General features: G+C 43.2%; 1 protein-coding gene across 1 annotated transcript in view; it reads left to right on the forward strand.

The window, feature by feature from the left end:
• Positions 1 to 26554, forward strand: part of TCF25 (transcription factor 25) — an 848985-nt gene that overhangs the window by 267913 nt on the left and 554518 nt on the right. The window contains exon 12 of the mRNA XM_044081728.1: positions 9401 to 9560. Within this exon, the coding sequence (XP_043937663.1) occupies positions 9401 to 9560 (160 nt within the window). The remainder of the gene's footprint in view (positions 1 to 9400; positions 9561 to 26554) is intronic.

The following is a 26554-nucleotide window of genomic DNA, read 5'->3' on the forward strand; positions in this document are numbered from 1 at the left end:
GTAATTGCTTAGGATAATTTCTGTGTATAAAAAGTTCAGACAAAAACATTGTTTCCTTGTGAAAAACATAGTCATTATTGATAATTCTTGAAAGTCTGAATTGACCTCTCTCAATATTAACTTTCATAAATGTTGGGTGTTGGCTATTGTAGTCCAGGAAATTGTTTTTATATGTTTCTTTAAGATTTTCAGTGGAGCTTAAGGTATTAGTGGTGGAATTGATTGATGTCCTCCTATTCTCATGTTGCAGTATTCTTACTGTGTGGGATCCTCTGCCTCAGGCTACCCGAATGTCGGCTCCTATACAAAAGCTTAAGCCTGGTTGCTGCTAGTGCGTGGGACATCACACGTAGGACCATAAGCCAGGGGCCTTAAATGTGATGTCGGATCAAACACTTCGCTCCTCTCCTTCGACGTCTAAAGCCAAGTACCCAGTTGGGGAATTTTTTCTAATTTTTTGCTTGAGCTTGGTTTCTTAGTCCGTTCTTAGCCGATGTCCACTAAAAAAGGTAAATGCGGATGTCAAATCCCACATAAAGACTCTCATGACTGTTTTGTATTCTCTTTAGGCTGAGAACACGCTCATACCTCCTGCACCATCTGCCAGTCTTTTGTCCCCAAAACACTCAGAAGGCATATGGCCGCTCTCAGTTTGTATTTGGAGAATCAGAGATTAAAAAAGCTAGCATTAAGAATGGATCCAGAGTCAGCCACCCAGGTGGAACTGCCAAGAAAAAAGGCCAAAGTTTCAAGGCCTACCACCTCTGCCCCTCCATCGGATAGCCTGCCAACCACCGATATAGAGGTTTAGGGATTTCCGCTAGAGCCGTTGACTTTGGCGTCTACCTATGAGGAAGCCACTTCCGAAGTACTGGCTGACACGTCCACAGAAGATTCTGACGTCTGTTACTACTGAAGTCGAGGGAGAACCAGGCTCCACCAGATGACCGTCTTTGACCCAAGACTCCGATCCTTCCACCTTAGGGCACACCCCTTAAGCTAGGCACACAGCTTCTCCTAAAGCGACTCCCTTAAAAAAGGGACAAAAGACAAAACATTTGTCTTCTTCCTCAGAGGCACAACCAGACTGTCAGTCCTTCACTCAGTCCTTGATGCAGGCCTTCATGGCCCTCAGCCTCCATTGCTCCCACTATACTTGTACTTAGTCCAAGACCTGCCTCAGCTACTTCTATCCATCCGTCCTTTACTCAGGAAGAAGAAGAAGCCTTATCCTCTTCCTCTGAGTCTGTTTCATACTCATCATAAATAGCCACCCCCTTGGAATACTACTCCCCTTATTAGGATTCCATAGAGGGAGACTTCCCACCAGAGGACATTACATTTGGAGAGACTATAACAAAAATGAGGGAGTCATTTAAATCAGATACTACCCAGATGACAGAAACTCAAAAAAAGGTATTTTGATCTGCTGCAGGTTTAATCACCCTCTCCATCAGTCATCCTACTGGTGATTCCTGCATACTTACATGTATTTGAATCGGTCTCTAAAAACCCGGACTCTCAACCACCTGCTCCCAAGAGGCCTGATCATTTCTACAAGGTCCTTGACAACCACAAATTTCTACTGAATGTTTACCTGGCAGATCATGCAGTGATAGCTGTAGCCACAGATGAGCAGTTTAGACTTATTCCTTCCTCGTCACTCTTACCTTTGGGCAAGGATAGCAAGGTAATGGACAGGCTGAGCAAGAAAATATACTTCTTCCACCTTAGCTTTTAGGGCTATTAATTACCAAACCCATATGGTAAACTGTGCCCTGGATTTGGTATCCCAAACTACAACTCTACTGTCCTCCATGCATGATTCTCCAAGTAAGACAGCAATTAAACTGTCCCTGGCATCTCAAGTTGCTAGGCACTCAATTAGATGCAGTTATGCTGCAGCAGGGGCCTCGGCTACATCTGCTGCGTCTGCATACTGCTTCGCAGATGCTCATGGCTTAGGCTACAGCCACTGCCTGAAGACTTTAAATCCAAAATTCTGGATGCTCCAACTAGACCACAGCCTTCTGTTTGGGAAACAGTCTGCATAACTGTTTAAGAACCTGCAGGAGAAGAGCAAGGAGCTCCAGGATATCACACACCTGCTTGTCTCCCTAGTACCAAAATATTACAGGAATTGCCCTGCAAAAACTATCTGTCAGGAGATCCTCCATCACCACTCTTTCAACTTCCAGACATAGGAAAGGGACAAGGAGACAATCCTCTCCCATGACTGCCCCTTCTCAGTCCACCCACAGACAGCCCTTTCAGGACAGAAATAATAACAGCAATGTGTGACTGCCTAGATCACCTACAACTCTTATCCCACCTCTCTCACTGTCTGCCCTTCTGAAAAGAAGTTACCTCAAACCACTGGGTTTTGGCAGTAGTGGAAAAAAGATATTTTCTATCTTGGGAGGAAAAACCCAGACCTCAGGGCATGCCCTTCCCACCCAAAAACCATCTCCACCTCATCCCTCATGTTATCCAAGATCTTCTTACACAGGGAACCATAGAACCAATTCCACCAGGTCAAGAATTAAAAGGTTTCTACTCCAGGTTATTCCTGGTACCAAAAAAGGACAACCCTTGCAGGCCAATCCTGGATTTATCCTTCTTAAATCTCTTCCTGAAAGTACCCACCTTCAGAATGCTATCCCTCCAAAACCTGCTTCCACTATTACCACCCAAGACTTTCATGGCCAGTTTGTACTTGGAGGCTTGCCTCCATATTCCCTTAATCCAATCCACAGGAAGTACCTACATTTTGCTGGACCCTGTTACTGCCTTGCCCTTCACCAAGTGCCTAGCTCCTGCCATAGCCTACTGCAGAACCAAGGGCATTTAAATCTACCCCTACCTGGATGACATTCTGTTTCTCGCAAAAGGGGCAGACATCCTCAAAAAACATCTGTTGTTCTCCATGTCTGTGCTCCAGGAGTTGAGATTCACACTCAACCTCACCAAATCATCCCTCTCCCCAGCACAGGATAAAACCTTCTTTGGGTGTATGGTACGGACAGACCCGATGAAGGCTTTCCTTCCTCAGGACAAGATAATTTCCCTGATCAGCCATTTCCAGGACCTCCTCCAAGTCAACCACTTGTCAGCCAGGCATATCATGCGCCTACTGCGCCTTATGGCAGCCACAGTACCTGTGCTGCCACTAGCCAGGATGCACATGAAGACAGTTGCAGTGGTATCTAAAGAATGTGTGGTCCCAGCAGAGCCACCCTCTAGACTTCCAAATACCCTTTCTGCCTTGCTTAAAAACAGAATTGAAGTAGTGGATTCAACAGATGCAACTGAACCCAGGACTGCCCCTCCAACCCACCACACCGACTCAACACATGCACACAGATACTTCAGATCTGAGCTGGAGAGCTACCATGAATGGGACTCAAAGCCCTCTGGCAACCACTCTTCCTGATAAAACATTAACGTAAGGGAAGATGAATGCAGTTCAGCTAGCCTTGCAGGCTTTTCTCCCTCCCTTGCAAACAGGCCCCCTAAAAATCTTCATGGACAACACAACTGTTATGTGGTACGTCAACAAACTGGGGGGGGGGGGGGGCAGGTCTTACCTACTCTGCAGGCCAGCAATGCAAGTTTGGGAATTAGCCTCTCAGAACAGCATATCTCTACAGGCAGTCTATATATCCCATCCCATGACAACCACCAAGCGGATGTACTCGGCAGATCTTTCTGTCTGCATCACAAGTGGCTTGTTGCACAGAGAAGTATTCCCAGACATTGTCCACCAATGGTGCACACCACAAATAGATTTATTTGCCCCCCCCCCAGAACAGACAGTTGAAAACCTTTTGTACCAAGGATCCCTCCCCACTAGCTTGGAGAGTGGATGCCTTCACCATCTCATGAAGAGACTGTTTCTGTTTGCCTTCCCTCTCATTCAGAAAGTCCTCCTGAAAATCAGGAGACACATGCCAAAAATCTTGTTGGTGACTCTCTATTGGCCAAGGAAGCATTGGTTCCCCCTTCTTATCCCTTGCCAAGGGCAGTTACCACAAGTTGCCCCACAAGGTGGTTCTGCTGACTCAACAGAAGGAAACTCTCATTCTTCCACACCTGGAAATGCTTTCCCTAACCCTCTGGGTGATAAACTTAGTCCCTTTCAAACACCGCTACACTGAGGACATGCCATCTGTCCTGCAGCAGGCCAGGAAACCCAACACAAGGAAATCTTCCATTTCCAAATGGGAAAGGTTCTCCAAATGGTGTCTCCAAAGACATAGGAACCCCTTTCAAGTGGATGTTCCTGTAGTCTTAACCTGTGAGTGTGAGCTCATAAAATCAGACCTTTCATTACTCTTCAGTGAAAGTGCACCTATCTGCCATCTCTGCCTGCTTAGCCACTCCAGGTTGGATGTTAAACTGTTTTTAAAATGGGTCTTGTACATTAGGCCACCAAGGAAGCCTATCCCACCTCCTTGGGACCTAAACTACGTCCTAGAAAAACGTGCACTTTTGAGCCAGCCAGCTCTGCATCCCTGCAGATGTGCACATGGAAAACAGTCTTACTAGTAGCCCTCACCTCAGCCAGAAGAGAGTTACAGGCACTCATGGCATCCCCTCCCTACACTGTCTTCCACAAAGATAGGGTTACCTTGCGCACCAGCCCCTCCATGTCCAAAGTGGTCAATGAACTGTCCCTAAATCAGTCTATCCACTTACCCACCTTCTTTCCATCTCCTAAAAAAGGTTTACTATCAAAAGCATGAAAATCACTTACCGAATGGTGATTTCCGCAACAAACAACGTCAACTCTTACACCTTGAGTAGGTTGTATGGTCAACACAACAATGTTGACAAATTCTTTCGACCATACTTTCTAAATCCCCTGTTCACAGCAATACTGTAAACCCCTGCCAAGTGTACGTCCTTCTGAACGGTCGTACACATGAACGTCGACATTCCGACTGTCGCTCCTACCATGGTCGAGGAGGTGGCTGTCGGACATGTCAATATTGACCTTTTGACTGTAAACCCCTAAAAAATTACCTTCAGAGAATACTACACTCCCTTGATTTTCTCAGGCAGCTAAGGTATATTTGGACAAAACTAAGACCATTAGAAAGTCTAATCAACTCTTTGTGTCCTTCCATCCCAGGACCTTGGGCAAGTCCGTCTCCAAACAAACTATCTCCTGCTGGATTAGGAAAACTATCCACTTCTACTATTCCTACCATGAAAAACACTTTCATCGAAGGGTCAGGGCACACTGTACTAGAGTAGTAGCCTCTTCTGGGGCCTTCTTCAAGGGCCTGGGTACAACTAACATCCTTGAAGCAGCCACCTGATACACTCGGTACATACCTTTACCAAACATTACAAGCTGGATTATATCTCCAGATCCATAGCAGGATTTACAAGGGCAATCCTGCAAGGTTTTCTGGAACCCGCTACCTCTTCCTCCTCCTTAAGCTGTGGTACTCTCCCACAGTAAGAATACTGCAACATGGAAGAGAAGGACATCTATGATTATGGTAAGATTTTACACAACTATTCTTTATCTCACTGTTTAAAATAACTTTTTTGCCAAAACCAGATATAGCAAATCTTAAAAAAAAAAAAAAAATGCTTTCTGTGATCGTCTTAACAAAGTCAGTGAGTTTGTTCTCTGAGCCTTCCCAAACAAAAAAGATGTCAATATAACTCCAATAGATCTTGATTTTTTCAAATCCTGATAAATCAGTAAGACTTTCAAGTTCCCATGCACTGAAAACCAAATTACAATAGTCTGGTGCCATCTTCATTCTCATGGCAACCCCCTTCACCTGCTGATATATCTTGCCATTAAAATGAAAGAAGTGATTAATGAGTACTGTAGAAACAAGGTTACAAATAGAATCAATTTTATTTTATATGAAAGAGATATGTTTAGATAGGAAGAGGTATACCAAATTCAAACCTTCCAAATGGTGGGTGTTAATGTATAAAGATTCTATGTCCAGAGTCACCAGAACTGCATCCTTACTAGTAAAATGTAATGAGAACAGTTCATTGAGAAATTGGGATGAGTCTTTTAAGTAAAATGGAGTGTATTGTACAATTGAGCTGAGAATGAAATCAACAAATTCAGCTGTTTTTTTTCCATTTTCGTCTTTTTATTGGATATAATAAGTCTGAATGGAGGGTCCTGAGAATTCTTATGCATTTTGGGGATGCCAGTTTACCAAGGCTCAAGTTAGAGACCAGCATGAACATATTCATCTAGTATTAATAGGTTACTTTGTTCCATTAGATATAGTTGATGATCAATAGCATTGAACTGTGTGCACCAGTTTAACCTCAACCAGTTTATAAAAAGCATTAACGCACTCGAGGAAATTCTTCTATGGGCCTCTTATAATATCAAGCTTGGGACATACATCCTAGGAGATGTGAACATTGACTGGAACAAAATTACTGCCAATAACCCCACCATTTCAATCAATCAATCTGTGTAATTTCACTCAACTCACAAATGCTGTAACCAGACCTAATAAAAATAGCCCCCCCAGGCTCCATACTGGACTGGATCCTTGTCTCCTACCCAAACAAAATCTTCCACACTGGCACCCTGCCAGAATCGGTGATCACTTACCAGCCTTCATCCATAGAGCAACCCCCTCCTCTCCTCATCTACACCAGTATATCCATACTCGGAATCTCAACAACTTTAACCCTACAACTTTTTCCAGTGTTCTCAAACTGATAAATTGGGACACTCTAAAAACTCTACCTTTGAACAGTGCTGTCGAATTCTACAATTCAACCTTCTTAGACACTCCCAAGCCCCTCCAAGAATAAAATGTATAAAAACCAATTCCGCCCCTTGGCTTAGTAAAGCTGCCAAAGCACTCATGCAACAACGGGACAAGACCTGGAAACTCTACCATCGTAATATGCACCCTGACACCCTTCTTAAATATAAACAACTCTGCAACTTAGCCAAAAAACATATCATACAAGACATACAAGGCAAAAAAGCATACTATATCAAACTCCAGTCTAACCACTCCTCTAACCCCAAGCAATTCTGGAAATCCATCAACTCATTTCTCAACCCAGGCACCAAAAACAACCCTTGCCCTGACACAAGTAAAATCTGACCCAGAAATAGCTACTCTGTTCAACTCCTTCTTTACTAACTCTATAGCAGAACTCACGAAAACATTTCCACAACACCACCTCCCCCAAAATCAAACCCCTCTGCCCAACCTTCCACCCCAAACTCACCTCCCATATTCCACCTCAAACCCATCCCCACCTCGTATATAAAAAAACTTCTCTCTAAGCTTAAGCCTTGCTCCAATGCAGAAGGTCAGGGGAGGGGGAGAGGCACAGCTCCAACACAAGCTCCAACACGGACAATTCAGACCCGAAACTACAACAGGATTTAATTTCACAACCCCTCCAGAATAAATTATCTAAAATGAACTGTGCAGTATTTAACCTTACTAATAGGTCTTTTTTGGATGTATATATGCAAATTTTCAACAAAGGGTTCACCTTTATCCCTGCACAATGAGCATAGATCCCAGATTTACTTTTAGATTTCAGTCTTTTTTTTGTGCAAATTAAATCTAAATGTAACACTGAATAAGGAAGATTCCAATCTCTCTGATGATGATTTTGGCCAAAATGAGTTTCCCCTCAAAATGAAAAGATTGTATAAACCAGGACAAAGGCCTTTAGAAAATCTAATCAGTTGTTTGTCTCATTCCCCAAGTCTCAGTTGGTTGCTGTATACACAATTACTCTGTCCAAATGGATTTTTGATTGTATTTCCTTTGGGTTATGGTTTGAAAGGAAATGCATTGCATCACAAACCAAATATCATTGTACTAGAGCTGAGGCTACTTCTACAGTTCTGTTCTGCAAAGCTGCTTTGGATGACAGTTTGTACAGCTGCAACTCATGTGGGTCATCACATGTTCATGTCCCATTTCAAACTTGAAATCCATTTGAGGTCTAGTCATACCTCTCAGTTGTCCAAAATTTCACAGAATGTACAGATTTTTGCTTCATATTTTTGGTCTGTTCCTTATAAAATTTGTGGTTTTCTAGCAGATCTCTGAAGATTAAAGTCACGTCACTAAGTAATGACCTAAATTACACATTTGAGTTTCAGATTTCATATCCTTAAAAAGTACAAGCGTTTACATAACCTGGTATTTTAGCAGCTTTCTACATTTATAAGAGCAATATTTAAAATCTTAGAAAAAACGAACTCCGAAACCGTACCAGTCACAATGAGTGATGCCTTTGGTTTTTTACCTTGGCGAAAGCGCTTAGTTGTTCGCATTTTGGAGCATTAAACCCATTGTGACTGGTACGGTTTCGGAGTTCGTTTTTTCTAAAATTTGATGTTGAGGGTCAATGACCTGATTTGGTTTTGTTTTTTTCAATATTTAAAATCTGTCCCTGTTTTTAGGCCTTTGTTCCCTCATTATTTAAGGCTTTGTCCAGATTTCTTGCACTAAGAGATTAAGAAGTATGGGTTAAGAGCTTTGTTTGGTTCCACCGTATTGCACAATATCCTTCCATGAGATCACCCTGGGGTGTTGTGTGGCTGGGAATCCTGCCCCACAGGTCAAACCCAGATGGAAAAGACAACATTGGATATGAAAGTTATGTACTTGACATAACGATAGATCTGTGTTGTCTGTTTCTGTTTGGTTCAGCCTTCCCCCATGCCTTCTTGACTATCCTGTTATTCCAGAAATGACTGAGTCTGGGAGACTGCTTTTCCTCCTTTCTCGGTCTTTTGTTTCTTCAGCTTTCTGCCTTTGGGGCCTATGTTAGATAGAGGGGGCAAACTCGATCAGAGGTAGCTCTAGTGGGGCGGCGGTTATGAATAGAAGAGGCAGAACCTGTTGAGCTGAAGTCATTGGAAGATGGACGGTATCAGATCTGATGGACCCACAGGCTGAACCAGATGGAAGCAGAAAACAAGGATCTATTGTTATGGTAAGCCCATAACTTTCATTTATTTTCAATGTACAATGAGAAAAAAAAACTGTACAGATTTTACTATTACAAAATACAGAAGTTATTCATTTTACAAACATATATTCAAACATTGTGGCATTTTTCATTGTGAATTAGGTACGTTTTACATTAAAATTGTACGTATAATTTAGGATCTACAGTTGAAATTTCAAACATAGTGTGTACTGAAGTTGAATATTTTACAAAGCATCTTTGTTAGAGCTGTTGTCACTTGTGTTAAATGAGCATGTCTTTTTTCATGAGGGGAATGCAGTTTTTCCATTTCAAGTTTGCTTTGAAAAAGATTGGATTTGCTTTATTCCTAAGAGTTTCATATTATGGTTTTAAATTACAGATTAAATTAAGGCTACATGATTTTTGTGTAATTATCTTTCCACAGACACACAAGAACTTGTCACAACTTCCTAATTTCGCCTTTTCGGTACCGTTGGCTTGTTTCCTCCTGTGTCAGCAAGAGGATCTCCCTGTGACTGAACAAGAGCAGTTGCGAAGTAAAGCTGATCACATGATACAAACGGCTCTAATTATGTTTCCCAGTGGTAAGCTGTAATTTAGTCTATTTAATATTTGTCCAGGTGCTGAGACAGAATCTTTCATATCACCAGATTTTGTTGCTCCTAAGCAACTGAATGTCTTTCTTAGGATCTGCTACGAAGGTACATTGCTGTAAATAAGTTATTTATAATAATCTGATTTCTAGACAGTGTCCACATTATCACCCTGTAGAGTTGTAGAATGTGTTAAATTGATGATGTCATTTTCCTTCATTCCTTATCTGATAGGTCTCTGATATACCTTGGATCTGGCTCAGACGCCTTTTCCAGAATCACAGATATATCTGTCAAGCTCTTCCCTTTATTCATAATGCTCCACTAACCTAACATACCTCGTTTGCCCCTTTATCACTCCGACACAGAGCCTTCTCTTTCAGACAGATGGGTGTTTTGTTTTTTCATGGTTGTAAGTTTTTTATTGCATTTCTCTTGGTGTGTCTTAATTTTCCTTTCACCTGGCCCCCTCTTACCTTCTAGTTTTTGGGTTTTGTCCATCAGGCAGTACTTTTTATTTCATACCAGTTAGATCTTGGGTACTCCCTTGAGTGCCATTGTTGGTATTCTAATGTTTCTTTCTTTCCCCTTAATCCTACCCTTTAGAGAGTATTCCTTTGTATCATTGTTGGTACCTCTTTTCTGCTGTTAAAAAAATTCTGTTCTGTAACCAGCTTTTTCTTTTTTCACAACCATGACAGATAAGCCCACTGAGTTTAAAAAAATTATTCCCTGTGGGCATATAATTCCCAACTCTGACACCCACAGAGGGTGTGTTTACTGCTTGAGTGTGGCCTATTTAGGTGCCAGCTGTATTATCTGTGTAGGCTTGAATTCTAGAGCTATTGGTGACTGAAGGAATAAATTGGTGCCGAAGGGGTTTTCTTCCCACTTCTTTATCTTATTTACCTATTGGGTCTCAACCCCCCCCCCCTCCAAGAAGTCTGAAAAAGGAAAGCCTGCATTGGCTGCTAAGGATAAGTATTGTAGAACAAGTTCTCCAGAATGCTCACCTGCTTTAGCTCTGATGACTGAGTTTCCATCAAAAGTTTCAAAAAAAGTCAGATCTGACTCCCTCAGGAGTTAGGGGTTGACCCTGAAGTTATCTTATCTGTCCTTGCCTGTGAGTCTGAGTCCATCCTTGGGAAGGTAGTCTGGGGGGGGGGGGGACTCGGGGCTCATCGGCACAAGGAACTACAGCTCTGGTGCTGCCAGCTTCTGTTTCTCCTAGGCCCTTTGCCTTTGAAATACTGAAGTGGGCGTTCTCTTTACCTAGAGAGAGGACATCCTTGACCCCCCCCCCCCCGGATCCTAGTATTCTACCATCAGGTCGTAGTTCTGAGCCTCTCTCTTCTGTCCCACCGGCACAGCAAACCCTTTCAAGTTTCCAGTCAGTCCCTCAGGACTCCCCTGTTGCTTCCAATACCTTACCAGACCCATCCCACTGATGAGGTCCCTAGGAAGAGAACATGCAAAAGGAGACACTTGGATTCCCCTCAGGAATCTCTCACTAAGGACACTGACTTCGATGAAGGGGAATGGCCCCCAGATCTCCAACTGAGGATGCCTTCTCTGGAGAAATCCTGGAAATTTTAAAACTGAAAGGTGGATGGTCTTCTGACACCCCTTCCCAGGAGGAGTTTGTGTTCTTGGAGGCTTTTGTGCCTGGCCTGGCTATGTCTTGTGTGTATCCGCCCTCCCCCCAGCTGTTAAGCTAATAGACCTTGCGTCATGCTGTGTATGGAAGGAGGTGTCTAATGTGGAGCCTGTCCCCAAGCACCCAGATGAAATTTTAGCCTGCCCCCCACCCCCCAGCAAAGAGCAGAACACAGTGGGTCACAGCAGTCCTGGTAGATGCCATGGGTGTGGCAGCAACCACTAAGAAAGAGCTTACATTGTAGAGGTCATCTGTCCATCCCTTAACAGGGAGTCTAGGGCCTCAGACAGATTTGGAAGACGTGTTTATGCTTCAGCAACCTTTGCCCTGCAGTTCTTGAATTATTTGGTGCACTTTACAAGTTTTGCAAAGAGGTTTGACTAAAGAGCTCTCCAAATCTCTTTCTGAATCTGTCTGTGGAAAACCAGAACAAGATCTCTTCACATCTGGCCACCCTTCACCTCATATGCAATGCATCCATGAGACTGATATCCCACACTGCAAAGGGTACGTCACTGGTGTCAGGTTGGGGTATAGCCATCTGGAGACATTCCTGGATGTACCTGTGTGATTTTTATGGCACTCTTCAAATCTTCCTTCATCATTGCTCCTTTTGATGGATCATCCTTGTTTGGCCCAAAGGTGAATGAAATGCTGTCTGTAAGTGAGCAAGAAAAGACCTTCTCTGTTTTGGAATCCATTTTCCTACTCCTCAGAGACCATTTTCCCAGACTCAACAACGAGGGCAGAAAGATTTGTTTCACAAGTCCCAGGGTCCTTTCCAAGATTTACGAGGGGATGGTTCCCTCAGAGGCAGGGGGGAACTGTAATGGAAGGCATCGCCCTTGCAGCAGAGGTGGCCCGCAGCACCATGCTTTCTGGGATTCCTTCTGAGGCAAACCCTCCCAGCAGTCCTGAAACGTTGACCAGCTGCTTTTCTCTGGAGGTAGTTGGGGAGCGCTTGTCTCTGCACCATGAAGCCTGGGCATCCATCACAAAAGATTCTTGGGTGCAGAGGATCACAGCCAGGGGTTGTTTTATACCATTTACCAAATTTCTCTCACAAAAATGAAATGAAAAGAATCCCTGATTTCCCACCCAATCAGAGGGAGGCAGCAGCCTTCAAAATAGAAAAGCTGCTAGAAAAAAGTCATCCAGAAGCTCCCCCAGACTAGATAGGAGATTCTTTAGTGCCAAACAAGACAGGGGATTGAGATCCATTCCAGATCTTAGTAAACTAAACCAATATGTGGCATATTCGAGCTTCTGGATGATCACAAGTCGGTCCATTTTTGCTCCTACTACAAAAGAATGATTGGATGTACTCAATGGATCACATTGCTTATCGCATCAAAATGAACAGGCACTCCAGAAGATACCTGTGCTTCCGGCTGGGAGGCAAGTCATTACCCAGGTCAGAGCACTGCCCTTTGGCTTCACTACAGTCCCCAGGGTATTTATCAAATGCACAGCGGTGGTAGCAGTTCACTTAAGACTGCTGGGAGTCAGTGTTTCTGTATCTAGATGACTGGCTTCTGACAGCCCTGGCCATTTAGTTTTACAAGCAAGAGACTATTGTTCTAATTATGTCAACTTCTAGGCACCACAGTCAACTACAGCAAGTCACAGATCACATCTACACAGAATCTGAAGTTCATAATGGGTGCTCGTCTAGACATGGTCAGTCAAGTAGCATCACTTCCTCTAACAAGAGTACCAAGACTGAGATCCAAGGAATGGAAGTAATCTCACATTCTTCTTCACTAGCACAACTAGTCTTACGAGCCTTGGGGGTCCAGCCTTAGGGTCCATGGCAGAAGCAATCAGTCTGATTCCTTTAGGCAGGTTTCCTGTGTGGATTTTGCAATGGACTCTCTGTCCAGTGGCCTATTCTCCAGCATCCCTTGTATGGCCTGTCAGGACCACACAAGTTTGCAAGAAATATCCTGTTTGGTGGATTTGTTCTGGCAAAGTTTCTCAAGACTGTCCATTGCTTCTCCCACTGATGGCCACTGTGACCCACAGATACCTTCCAACTGGGGTGGGAGAGCATTACTTGGGAAGGACAGTCCAGTGTACGTGGTCTCCAGAAGAGGCTAATGTGCCGGTCAACATCCTGAAAATGAGAGCAATCCTCCTAGCGTTGCAGGCCTTTCAAGATGCATGATTATGATTCAAATGGATAATGTCTGCAGTCTGATACATGGGGGTGGGGAACTAGATCTTATCCTCTATCGAGAGGCAATGAATGTGTGGCAATGCGCAATCTCTTCTGGATGCTTTCTCATAGCAATGCACATTTGGCGGATAGCCAGCATGCTTGCAGACAAGCTAAGCAGGTCCATTCTGTTGCATCAGGAGTGGTGTCTCAATGTCAAAATACTGGAGAGAATTTTCTGTCAGTGGGGCCAGCCGGGTTGCGATGTTTTCGTTTCTTCCCTCAACAAGTGCAGCAGGTTCTTTTGCCCTGATCCTTCCTCTTGGGGTGTCAGAGAGATATGCTCTAGTTTATGATTGGGCTTCCAGTTTCCTTTATACTTATTCCCTGTTACCTCTAATCACCAAATTCATGCAGAAGGCATGCCGGTTGAAGAGCAGCGTTATCCTCATTGCACCCTTTTGGCCTCATCAAATTTGTTTTCCCTTCCTGTGGCCTCATTTTCTGTATCCACCATGGATACTGGACCCTGGTCCAGACCTTCTGTCTCATGTGACAGGGATGACTCATCCAGACATAAATGGCCTCAAATTGACCGCATGCTTTCTCTAGTTCCACTAATGGGTAGACTGCCCAGGCTTTCCTCCCCAGTACATCTTTTGTTGTCTTCTCAAAAGGCTTCTACTAGAAAATTCTACAAAAGTAAATGGAAGAGGTTTTCAATTTCAGTCCTTAAGAGAGATTTAGAGCCCTTTTCTGCCCCTATACCTGCTGTCCTTGAATTTTTAGCTTCATTTTTTATGAAGGTGCCAGTTTTTTCTGCTGTTAAAGTGCAGTTGACTGCCATTGCAAACTTCCTTTCAAGTGAAAATCATTCTTCCGTGGCTTCTTCTAGGTTTGTGCTACGTCTTTCTGAAAGGTACCTTTTTACATAGGTCCCCAAAGACCCTACTCCTCCATGGGATTTAACTGTCTTGCTTCAAGGTTTGACCCAAAGCCCCCTTTGAACCTTCAGACAAAGACCTAAAATGTGTTTCCTGGAAAACTATTTTTCTAGTTGGTATTACATCAGCTGCATGAGTATCTGAACTCCAGGCTTTTTCCTGCAAATCTCCCTACCTGGTTTTTCATAAGGATAGAGTTTCCTTGCATAGCAATCCATCTTTTTTGCCTAAGGTGGTTTATGAGTCTAATTGTAATTGTAATTAACCTACCAGTTTCCTTTCCAAATTTTTCTATTAAGGGAGAATACATGCTCCATCTTTTGAATGTGCCCATGCAAGTTTGATTTTATCTGCATCGGACCAAAGATTTCAGGAAAGCTGACCAATTGTTTTTATCCTTTTCACTGAACAGATTGAGCATGGCGGTTTCCAAAGTGACCGTAGCCAGATGGTTAACTAAATTTTATTTATTTATTTATTTAACATTTGTTTACTGGGAAAGTCTGACTTGGAACAAAACCAATTTTCAGCTGAGGCCTGGGAGAAATGCTCCAGATGCTTGTCTTTGTGATGTGGAAGGAAACCAGAGCACCGGGAGGAATCCCACATGAACACAAGGAGGACATGCAGGCTCCACACAGAAGGCACTCCAACAGGGAATCAAACCTCTTGCTGTGAGGCGACAACAGTACCACTGCACCACTGTGCCGCCCATATTTTTGGCACCCCAGATGGAACTCAAACCCACAATCTCTGGCTTAGGAAGCCAGTGCCTTATTCATTAGGCTGCTGAGGCAAATGCATATCCTTTGTATATAGCCAGAGAGTGTTCTCTGCCTAAGGCCCTTTGGGCAGATTTCAAGAGGTCTATGGCCGCTTCTTCAACCTTTTGGTCAACAACATCAATAGATAACATTTGTGCTGCTGCCACTTGGTGTAATGCTCATACCTTTATTGCTCATTACAAGTTGGAGTTGGTTTCTAGGAACAAAGCTGCCTTTGGCTCTGCAGTACTCCTAAATATCCTTCCATGAGGACCACCCAAGGTCCATCTAGCTGGGGACTGTCCGATCAGTTGAGGAATGAATGAAAATGACAACATCAGCTACATCTGTGTTGTCCATTTTCATTCTTCTTCCACTTCCCACCCTCCTAACTCTCTTCCCTTTCTTTCTGGAGAGACCTAAGGGTTACTGCTTTGGGAACTATTGATGTTCATCGTGTTTCACTGCTACACTCATTACACTTGGGTTATCCTGCCGTCAGGCGGTCCCACAGTCGGCCAAAGTTCCAAAGTCTTAGTCCAGCGTCGGTTGCTGTCACCTCCTCCCTGATGTCAGTGCATCAGGGGTATATAAGAAGCAGCCGATGCCATTTTCTTCAGTCTTTCTTGCCGCGCGGTGCCCGAAGCAAAAGCAGTTCGCAAGTGCCGGTCGGCCAACTCCTGAGATATCAAATTTGAATTTCAGAACCAAAGTCTTCAATAAAGCTAAGTACCCCTTTGGGGAAACTTTTTCTTGCCTCAGACCGATGTCAGTAAAAGTTAATAATTGTATTTCTTGTGGGAAGCAAATACCTCATAAGGATTTTCATTCTTACTGTATTCCATGCCTAGGCCCGGACCACGACGTCACTAGTTGCCGGTTTTGTGCTAGATTTAACAAACGCACTATTAAACGTCTGTTTGATTTTGCTCGCCATTACTTTGGCCGAAGGTTTAATTATACCATGCCGTCAGAACAACCGACAACCGGAATTCACAAAAAACGCAAAGATAAGGATAAGGACAGGCATCCGAGGCCCAAAACTGACGAAGCCTCTTCTAGGCCGGTCGCCGGTTCTCAGTGAGGTGCTTTCGCAGCCCCTGACATCCGCTACTTCTGAGCCACAGGCCGCGACCGACTCCCACGTGGAGGTGCCTAGGCCTCTGGATACTCAAGGTGTTGGGCCTACGGAGACTAACCCTTCAGATGGGTCCAGAGCCGCTGAGCAGGCATCGGCTTCTGAGGGTGTTTTCAGACCTTCACAACTTACCATTGCATCTACAGCCAAGTTTAAAACTACATTAAAGACAAAGAAACAAGTACAGCATTCACTTGGACAGGCCTCCATGCCTAAAAAGCAGATGCTCAAAATGGCCGAAGACTTAATTACTCTGATCAGGGGTTCCCATCCCCCTCCTGATAAAAAGCCTAGGCCGGATACAGACTGATTCCTCTGACCAGGTTTCTATATATTCTGATTCCTCTTCAGACCAGGGATACTCATCCCCCAATGAGGACTCTGATGCTGAAGAATCAATTCCTTCAACCTCTCCTCCTGAGGATTACTTTTTTGGGGAAACTTTACATACCATGAGGGAGCATTTCTATTGGGAGGGCCAGGGTTACTCAGAATCCAAGAAAAGGCTCAGAGACTTTCTTTTATTGCCTCAGCACAGGCCCCTTGCTATTCCGCCAGTGTTGGATATTGTGGATGATGTGTTCTTTGAATCCAGTTTAAATCCAGATTCTTTACCCCCTGCTCCAGTCCAGCCAGACAGGTACTACAGAGTCCCTGACTCTCACAAATTTCTTTATAAAAACCCTGCTGCTGACCCAGAAACTATTTTCCAGGGTCCCAAAGGGGTAAAGGCCTCCACAGCTAAAAATCCAGTTCCCTCGGACAGGGATTCTAGAGCATTAGACAGATGGGGGAAGAAAGTTTCACCTCTGCAGCTGTAGCAGTGAGGGCTTTAAACTGCCAGTTTCACATGCTTAAATATCAACAATATTTACTGTCTCAGTTAAAACAGAAAATAAGTACAAGTGCAGAACAACCTGATTTTAAGGAAATGCAGGATTTATTGCATGCAGCTGAACAAGTGGGAAAGCATACTTTGCAATGTGGTTTTGATTCATTAGAAGCTTCTTTGTAGAGCAGCAGTTACAGGATCTGTGATTCGAAGGCATGCTTGGTTAAAGGAACAAAGTTTACCAGATCATGTTAAGGCAAAATTATTGGATGCTCCTTTACAGCAAGATATTTTATTTGGTGTTAAGGCAGAAGCAGTATTAATGAAAATGGAGGATAAGGCAAAATCTATGCAAACAGTGAAGGATTTCTTACAGGTACAGCCACCACGATTTAGCAGGAATTGGCCTACTAACAATCGGTCCTTTCCAGTGTCAGACAGGCCACAAAGAGGCAGATGCAGATGCCCAAGAGGCAGATCTCAACCCCAAGGCTCTTACAGACCACGACAGTGGGGTGCTTCAACCCCAAAAGGAGGTGAGGACAAGTCACAACCTTACAGGAAACAGTCCCAATGACTTCCCCCTTCCAGTTCCAAACTCTTCCCTTTTGGCAGCACCCTTATGGGGGAAACTAGCACTTTTTTCACAAAACTGGCAAGCAATCACCCAAGACAAATGGGTGCTGAAAATTGTGTCTCATGGTTACAGGTTCCACTTTCACACTTTACCAAGGCTAAAAGGAATGCCAGACCTGCCACAAAAACAAATTACAGCCCTCATGGACATGAGAGCTCTTCAAAAAGTACCACAGCAGGAACAAGGACAAAGATTTTACTCAAGACTCTTCCTGGTCCCCAGAAAGGACAAAGCCTGGAGACCCATACTAGACCTTTCCACTCTAAATACTTACCTGGATGTTCCGAAATTCAAAATGTTGACACTACAGCAGCTCCTTCCCATGTTGGGCAAGAAAGCTTGGCTTGTTACTTTGGACCTCAAAGAGGCATACCTGCATGTCCCTATCAGAGAAAATTGCAGAAGATACCTCAGATTCATAGCTGGTTCAATGCACTGCCAATTCTCTGCACTGCCCTTTGGCTTATCTACTGCGCCCAGGGTCTTCACAAAGTGCCTGGCACCAGTAATTGCATTTTGCAGACAAAAAGGAATTAAAATATATCCATACCTGGACGACTGCCTGATTCAAGCGGAGAGCAAGGACATTCTTCCGATGCATCTGGCGTTTGTAAAAAAGTTAAGTTGCCTAGGGTACACAGTAAACGAAAAGAAGTCAAAACTAGTGCCCTCACAAGAGATAATATTCCTGGGTGCCAGCTTAAATACAACGGGCCAGATGGCTTATCTCATGCCAGACAAACAAGGACAACTAACTCAGTATTTTCAATTGATGGCAACAAAGTCCCAACTCCCTGCAAGAAAAATTCTGCAGGCCTTGGGATTCATGGCATCCTGCATACTACTAATTCCATATGCCAGACTGATTATGAGAAAATTACAATGGTACCTAAAACGTGTTTGGACTCAACACTCTCACAGCTTGGAAACAGTAATACCACTAATTCCCTGCCTGCAACAGGAGTTTCGATGGTGGGCACAGGCATGTCACCTCAACAAGGGTCAACCTTTCACTCTTCCCACAGCCAGGCAGACTTTAACAATAGATGCTTCGGATTATGCCTGGGGAGCACACATGGCAGGAAAATGTATTCATGGCAAATGGACCAGAGACCACATGCATCTTCACATCAATCAAAAAGAGATGTTGGCTGTACAAAATGCCCTTAACAGCTTTCAAGGATCTTCTGCATCCAGGGCAATTATTACTAAAGACAGACAACACCACAGTAATGTGGTACATAAACAAGCAAGGGGGCACTCATTCTTACCCCCTATGCAGACAAGCCATGACCTAGTGGAACACAGCTCTAACTTATCAAGTTCATCTGCAAGCACAATTCCTGCCAGGAAAGAAAAATACTCTGGCAGACGACTTAAGCAGAAACATCATGGATCCTCACGAGTGGAAATTAAATCCACAAGTCTTCAGCATAATAATGCAAAAATGAGGGTGCCCGGACATAGATCTTTTTGCCTCCCCACTAAATTGCCAACTACAAAAATTCTGCACAAGGACTTATCACACACAAGCATGGAAAGTGGATGCTCTTTCATTCAGCTGGAAAAGCCTAAACGTTTATGCCTTCCTACCTCTGCCTCTCCTTTCAAAGGTACTCCTAAAAGCCAGACAAGAAAAACCACAGATGATTCTGATTGCTCCAGACTGGCCACGCCAGCATTGGTACCCAATCTTAAAGAACTTAGCTCAAGGCCCACCTTGGATTTTACCTCAAATTCCACACCTTCTGACTCTACAAAACAATCGGATCCTGCACAGTCAGCTCAAAACTTTAAACCTGGCTGCATGGCAGATTCATTAGCCAAATGGGCAACACCTCTCTCTAAAGCTGTTATGGATGTCATTTTGGAGGCCAGGAGGCCTAGCACCAGGAAATCTTATTCAGAAAAGTGGAAGAGATTCTGTGCCTGGAACCAGGCTCAAAGCCTTGACCCTCTTGTCCCTAAAATTCCTCAGATACTACAATACTTAACTGAGATGCTGGACAAAGGACTATCCTTCTCATCCATTAAGATCCACGCTTCTGCCATCTCAGCTCATTACAACACAGATCCTCCTATTTTCTCTCATCCATTGCTAAAGCAGTACCTTAGAGGGGCTAAAAACATAAGATCACCCCGAAGAGCACCAACACCTACTTGGGACCTCAAGTTTGTCTTGGAAAAGCTCACTTTACCTCCTTTTGAGCCAGCCAATTCAGCAGAATTCAAATATATTTCATGGAAAACTGCTCTGCTACTGGCAATAACCTCAGCACGAAGAGTCTCAGAACTACAGGCACTAATGGCAGTGGAGCCTTTCATCATTTTCCACCAAGACAGGGTTTCCTTAAGAACAAACACTTCCTTTATGCCTAAGGTGGTATCCAGTGTGGCTGTTAACCAAACTATTCACTTGCCAACATTTTATACAAATCCCCAGAATAAAGGGGAGAGACTTCTACATTCCTTGGACATACACAGGCAATTACGCTTCTACTTGGATAAAACAAAAGCTTTCAGAAAAACTGAACAATTGTTTGTATCTTATGCTACAGGATCACAGAGAAAGGCTATTTCAAAGCAGACCATTTCAAAGTGGATAGGACACTGTATCCGATTCTGCTACAAACAGCATGGGAAACCTGTACAATCTAACATTAGACCACATTCCACCAGGGCAACTGCAACTTCTACTGCCTACCTTAGAGGAGTACCTACCAAAGACATTTTTGAAGCTGCAACTTGGAGTTCAGTGCACACCTTTACCAAGCATTACCACTTGCCTCTTTACTCTAGATCCAGAGCTGGCTTTGCCACTGCAGTGCTGCAGGGCCTCATAGTCACACCAAATCCTCTATAGAACCAGCCACCCTGACTCAGCTTTGGGATTCAACCCAAGTGTAATGACTGCAGCAGTGAAACACGATGAACATGGTACAGTTTTGTACCTACCATAAATGTAGATGTTCGAGTATCTTCACTGCTGCAGTCCTGGTTAACCACCCACCATCCCCTCTTTCTTAGCTGGGTCTTATCTATAACTTTCTACACTATACTACCTATGTGGTGTATTTGCTGGTTTCTGAAGGTTTTGTTTTTACCTTATTGTATGTTTTGTAAGCAATATGTATTGCCTATCTTTTTGGGGGCATCTGACATCTGGGGCAAGAAAAACTGGAGAAAATGGCGTCGGCTGCTTCTTGTATACCCCTGATGCACTGACTTCAGGGAGGAGGTGACAGCAACCGACGCCGGACCAAGACTTTGGAACTCTGGCCGACTACGGGACCGTCTGATGGCAGGATAACCCAAGTGTAATGACTGCAGCATTGAAGACACTCTAACATCTACATTTATGGTAGGTACAAAACTGTACTTTCCTTGTTTGAGCTCCAGTTTCACCTCTATCTGTGCTTTATAGATTCCTTATCGTATCAGCCTTGTATGACTGGGGGAAGCAAACTCAGTTTGAGGTATGTTAGGTTAGTGGGGCATTGTGAGTAAAGGGAGGAGCTAGAGAATTGGATCTGTGAATCTGGGAAAAGCAATCTAGCTGGATCCAAAGCCGATCCAAGACCATTAGTTGAGGAAGAATGAAAATGGATAACACAGATGGAGTGTTACTGTCAGTGCATAACTTTTGTATTTAGATGCAGTATTTGTTCTTTTCACAGCCATGTTAATTCTGTTCATGTGTTGGTGGTTGTCTGATCTGATCTATGATGAGAAATATGTGAACTACTATTGTCATAATGTTGTGAATGCAATGTGTCATAATTTCACACTGCACCCCAGGCTCCTCCTTATTTCTGCTTTAGTTGAACTGAACAGAGTTACTGGCAAAGTGTGATGCTTTTATTGAATTCAAGACTTGATTGCCTGATATCTCTCTCTTGGACAAAGATGCTTTTGTTTTGTGATGTACTGGTAGGTTATACCTTTGGTGAGTGAGTATTGGGTTGCTGTTTGTATCACTGTCATTACTGGTTGCCTGCAGAGTGAGCAAAGAGTCCTTTCATGAGTGACATCAGGTCAGAGACTACAGTGGATGCGGGAAGTGAAGGAGAAGGATTCAATGTGGATCTCAGCAAGCTGTCAAAATAGTCCATAATGTGAGGATTTACCGGTGTAGAAATGTAGTTCCAACTTGGGGAAAAAACAGCCTCAGAAAGGACTGCATTTGGGCATCTCCATCTAGTTATGAGATGTAATAGCCATGGTACATGCATACGTACATACAAATATTTCAAAAATGGGCATTAATACCCTTCTAGATTGCCAATATACTAAAACACTTATTCCCATAATAAGTGTCCAGGCTGCTGTTAATATCTAAACTAGTACTTTCTTTAATGTAGTTTGGTAGTCTGTTCCATGCATCAACTACTTTGTCAGAGGACCAATTAGTACACTTATCATTCCTAAAGAATCTTCTGCATATGTTGGCTGATGATTCTCTAGTACTTTTTGATAACTCCAAACATTCCCAGAGGTAGCTGTCTGTAAATGCCCTGTATACTTGAAAGTATCTTAAAGCTCTTACGTTCACTCACAGTTGAAAGGCAAGATAGATGATTCTGCTTCCACTGTATCTTTTACCAGTGATGCCATCTACCTATGGCTGGTTCTTATGCTCATACTTCAAGATGCAGCCACAAGCAGTTGTGAGGGACTTGGGCACCCAGGTTGATAGCAACCTGACCTTTGACCATCACATTGCCTCCGTTGTATGGAAGGCTTTTTGCATGGCCTACCTCATAAGTAAGGGTATTTCATCCAGGAACAAGGAGGTCATAACATCCTTGTACGACTGGAGTTGCTGAATATCCATAAGTCAAAATCCACTCAGGCAACCCACACACAAGGCATAAACCTGGTCTGTAACATTAATAGAACTTGGCTGGATAGATTTGTGTCATAGAGACTCCCCCATCTGTGGAATAGACTCTCTCTCCATGTTAAGCAGAGTACGTCTCTAGCCATCTTTAAGAAAAACCTAGACAGGTGGATGGGTAACAGAAAAATACACCCTGGGATCACACCTGTGTCCCTGCTGGACAGGGGAAACAGGTGCTGACTTTGTGGGAACATGTGCAAAATTCTTGGCTAGGCTTATAAGGGCCTCTGGGCCAATAGCCTAGTATCCATTTTTTTAAACTTATTTGCTTTAATATTGCTACACACAAGTGTGCTAGCTCGCACTGCATTTGAATTGTTTTTGCTGCTGTTTTAGCTGCTTTTCTGTTAAAAAAAAAAAAAAAAAAAAAAAAAAAATTCTAAGCTTGTTTCCTGCCTTTCCTGTAACTAGTCTAGTCCAGATACAGATGTGCTGTATCCAGGACTGTTTGTAAGCTTCTGAGCCCCACAAGACTTTCTGTGTTGGAGGGAAGCCTTCTAGCTTATCAGTGGGAGTGGTAAGCACTAGGTAGGCTATCTACCACAAGAGGAGTGGTTTCTGGCCCAGAAATTGTAGTTTATTGGCCGTTTGGGCAGTTTTTCCATCCCTGTCAACTTTCTGGTTTAAAAGCCCGCGTTTGCATGGGTTTGCACTTGTTTAAGGTCCATGCATCGGTGCCGAGCTGAGGTAAACCATTACTGGTGCCAGAAAGTCTGCACTTCAGTTTTTCCCTTAGAGCTTGCTAGTTCTTTCTCTTTTGCACTTCAAATAGCATAACCGCTTTGCACTTCAACAGGGTTTTGTAGCAGTTATTGTAGCACACCCAAGTGCTATCGGCTCGAGTCGTTCTTCACGGAAATGGCTCCAGTACTTAGTAGTTATGACCACCCCTCCTGGCATGATTAAAGGGCAGTTCCCTGTGCTTTCTCCTATTAACCTGGTGCACTTGGGCATTCTGAGGCAGTGTAGCAACTGCCTCATGTACACAGACAGTCCTCTCCTCTTACCTCCCAACACTCAGACTTGTGAGAGATGCACTTGTATCACCAAATTGGAAGCTATGCACTCTCCAGCCAAGACCGGACTAGCTGGTCAAGAGGAGAAGGTCAGCACCTGCACCACACCACATGGAACACACAGCCCTCCAGAACACCCACTATCACAGCTATCACATAAAAACACAAATTATCCACCCACCCACCTACCTTTAGCAGAGACCTCCCAAGACAAAAACGTACTCTACCACAACATAGCACAAACCACAGGACACGTAGCTCACTTCCACAGTGTGCCCCTCAACCTAAGCCCTAAGGCTAAACACCTTGCCCAATACACTAATCATAGGTGACTCAGTAGTGAGGCACACAGATGTCCAACTCTCTAGGTTGAATAAGGAGAAAGTAACAGTTAGCTGTCTATCAGGTGCCAGAATCCGACACAACATACGCACTCAAGTCGCTTCACAAAAAGTACAAGTATGACTCTCATTGTCCATGTGGGTGTGAATGACCTGAGACTCATCTCACTGGACTACATGAAAAGAGGCATGGTGAAGCTCTCGGATTATGTGGCCCAGGCAGGTATGACACTAGCCCTGAGCAGTATCCTGCTGTCACCCAGAATGATACCGCAGTACAAACAAAAAATGATTGACTTCACCAATTGGCTAAGTTTCTGGTGTCATTCTAAATATCCATCTGTCTGCTTGGGATGACATGATTGATGGACCTCGATGCTTTGCCAGAGATGGCCTGAATCTGTCACCCCTATGTTTCTGGGTACTGGCCAAGGCTCTTGCCACCCCTATAGTGCTTTTTTCGGCAATGTTCCAAAGACCAAATTATGACCATCACATCTATAAGTAAATACAATCTGAGGATCATGATGCTCAATGCTAGAAATCTGAATCTCAAGATGCACTCACTCGAAGCACTCCTCAAAATGGAGAACATCAACATTTGTGCTGTAATGGAGACCTGGTTTAAAGAGGCAGAAAGTACCCCTGTGCTACCAGGCTATAACTCATTCCACACCTTTCAGCCCCGAAACTTGGACTGAAGCTCCAAAGGTGGAACCATCCGAACCTGGTTGATTTCCATTTGTTCCTCATTAATTTTAGCCCCCCAGTATAGGTTGGTACATGCCCCTATGCCTCAGGTTCAGATGGTTCATGATGATGCTCCTTTAGTAGGGTCCACTTTTATTACTACTTTTAGTAGGAATAGTTATGATATCAAAGACATCATTAATAAGAACTGGGATTTAATTGTCCTTGACCACAATTTACATGCTAAATTGAAGGACCCCCCCCCCCCCAGAGTAGTTTTTAGACGCGGCAGGAATTTAAAAGGCTTATTACAGACTAGGAAGGAAGACAGTTTAGGAAACAAGAGGAAAGGGATGATAAAGTGTAGCAGGTGCCCTCAATGCCCCTTTATGGAGATTGGGGTCAACTTCTTGACCAGAGGAGTGCCCTGTGCGTCAAAAGGAAAATTTGACTGTAATACTAAAAGTATAGTCTATTTGGCCCAATGCCAAACCTGCCCAGCTTTTTATATAGGGAAGTCGGACAGAAAACTAAAGGAAAGGGTTTACAAACACCTTTACAGCATTAGAACATCAAAGCAGGAAAATGCTGTGGCTAGACATGCGAGTGCTTTTCCATCACACTCTCTTAAATTTAGAGTGATTGATCAGGTATGAGTGATGGAAGGGGTGGCACTAGTTCATTATTCCTAGAAAAACTGGAATTAACATGGCAACTTTGTACCAGGGCCTGCTTACCCGCCAGGGCTGAATGAAGTTTATTCCATGTCTTGCATCCTTAAACTAAAGAGTTTAATAAGGTGAATATATACCTTATTCACTTCAGCCTGCAAGAAAGGTTTCACATTTTTGCTTAAACAGGGTATGTTAAATATTTATTTAAATAGTCAAAAATGTATTTATTTGTTTAGTTATGTATATACATGTTTATACATACACATGGTTTTTCACATTCACTTAGTTGGTTTCTGTGCATGAATGTATCTGCATTTAGAGTTGTTTATGTGAATGTGTACACTCTTACTCTCCACCTTTTATCATATTCACCGGACGTCCTTTACAGGATTGTTTTCTTTGTTCCAGTCTTTATAGCTTTTCAGTTTGATGGTTTTAAATTCAGACAACATGGGACTAATATACGTGTTTTATTATATTTTTTCATCCTACTTTTTAGAACTTTCATTATTAACCACTACTGAAAGTTATTTAAGATTTTAATACTTTTTCACACAGTGGTAAAGTATTTTATTTTATACTGTTTTCAATTTTACACTTCATTCTTGACTTCTCACTTTTCACTGTTATCTTAACTATTGGTTTTAATGTTAGCATGGTTTTTAAATATTCTGAATATACTTTTAAAAGGTCTTTTATGAGTGTTTTCGAACTGATGAGCTATATTTATATTTACACATATACAAATATATTTACTGCACATATATTTTTTTACAAGAAGCCGGATTTTTAAAGAAGCATACGATGGGTTAATTGTTGTTTCCTGCTTACCTTGGGGGCTTGTCTTTTGTTTGGAGGAAGTTGATGTGGTTTGAATTTGTATTTATTGTTTGAGACATTCTTGTTGCAACTGTCTGATGAAGTCTCACCAAGGGGTGAGACGAAAAGTGCTTTATGGTTATTGTTTTTATCTTTTGTTTGAAACAAAGTCTGAAGAATAAACTTTGGAAGCTACTACTGTGTGCTTGCCTCAAACCCTCTTGCCTGCATTCCTGTTTTTGCAGTTACCTGTTTCGGTATTCCACGTTTGTCAAATGTATAAGAAATCTCCAAACTGTAGACCCCATGCAGTTTGGCTTTGTGAAGGGGAGATCATGCCTGCTCAACCTGGTTGACTTCTTTGAGTCAGTCACCAGGGCTGTGGATGAAGGTAAGGTAGTGTATACAGACTACC

The sequence above is a fragment of the Protopterus annectens genome, chromosome 8.part1 (assembly GCF_019279795.1).
Source record: "Protopterus annectens isolate FY-2018-M chromosome 8.part1, PAN1.0, whole genome shotgun sequence".
NCBI lineage: Eukaryota > Metazoa > Chordata > Ceratodontiformes > Protopteridae > Protopterus > Protopterus annectens.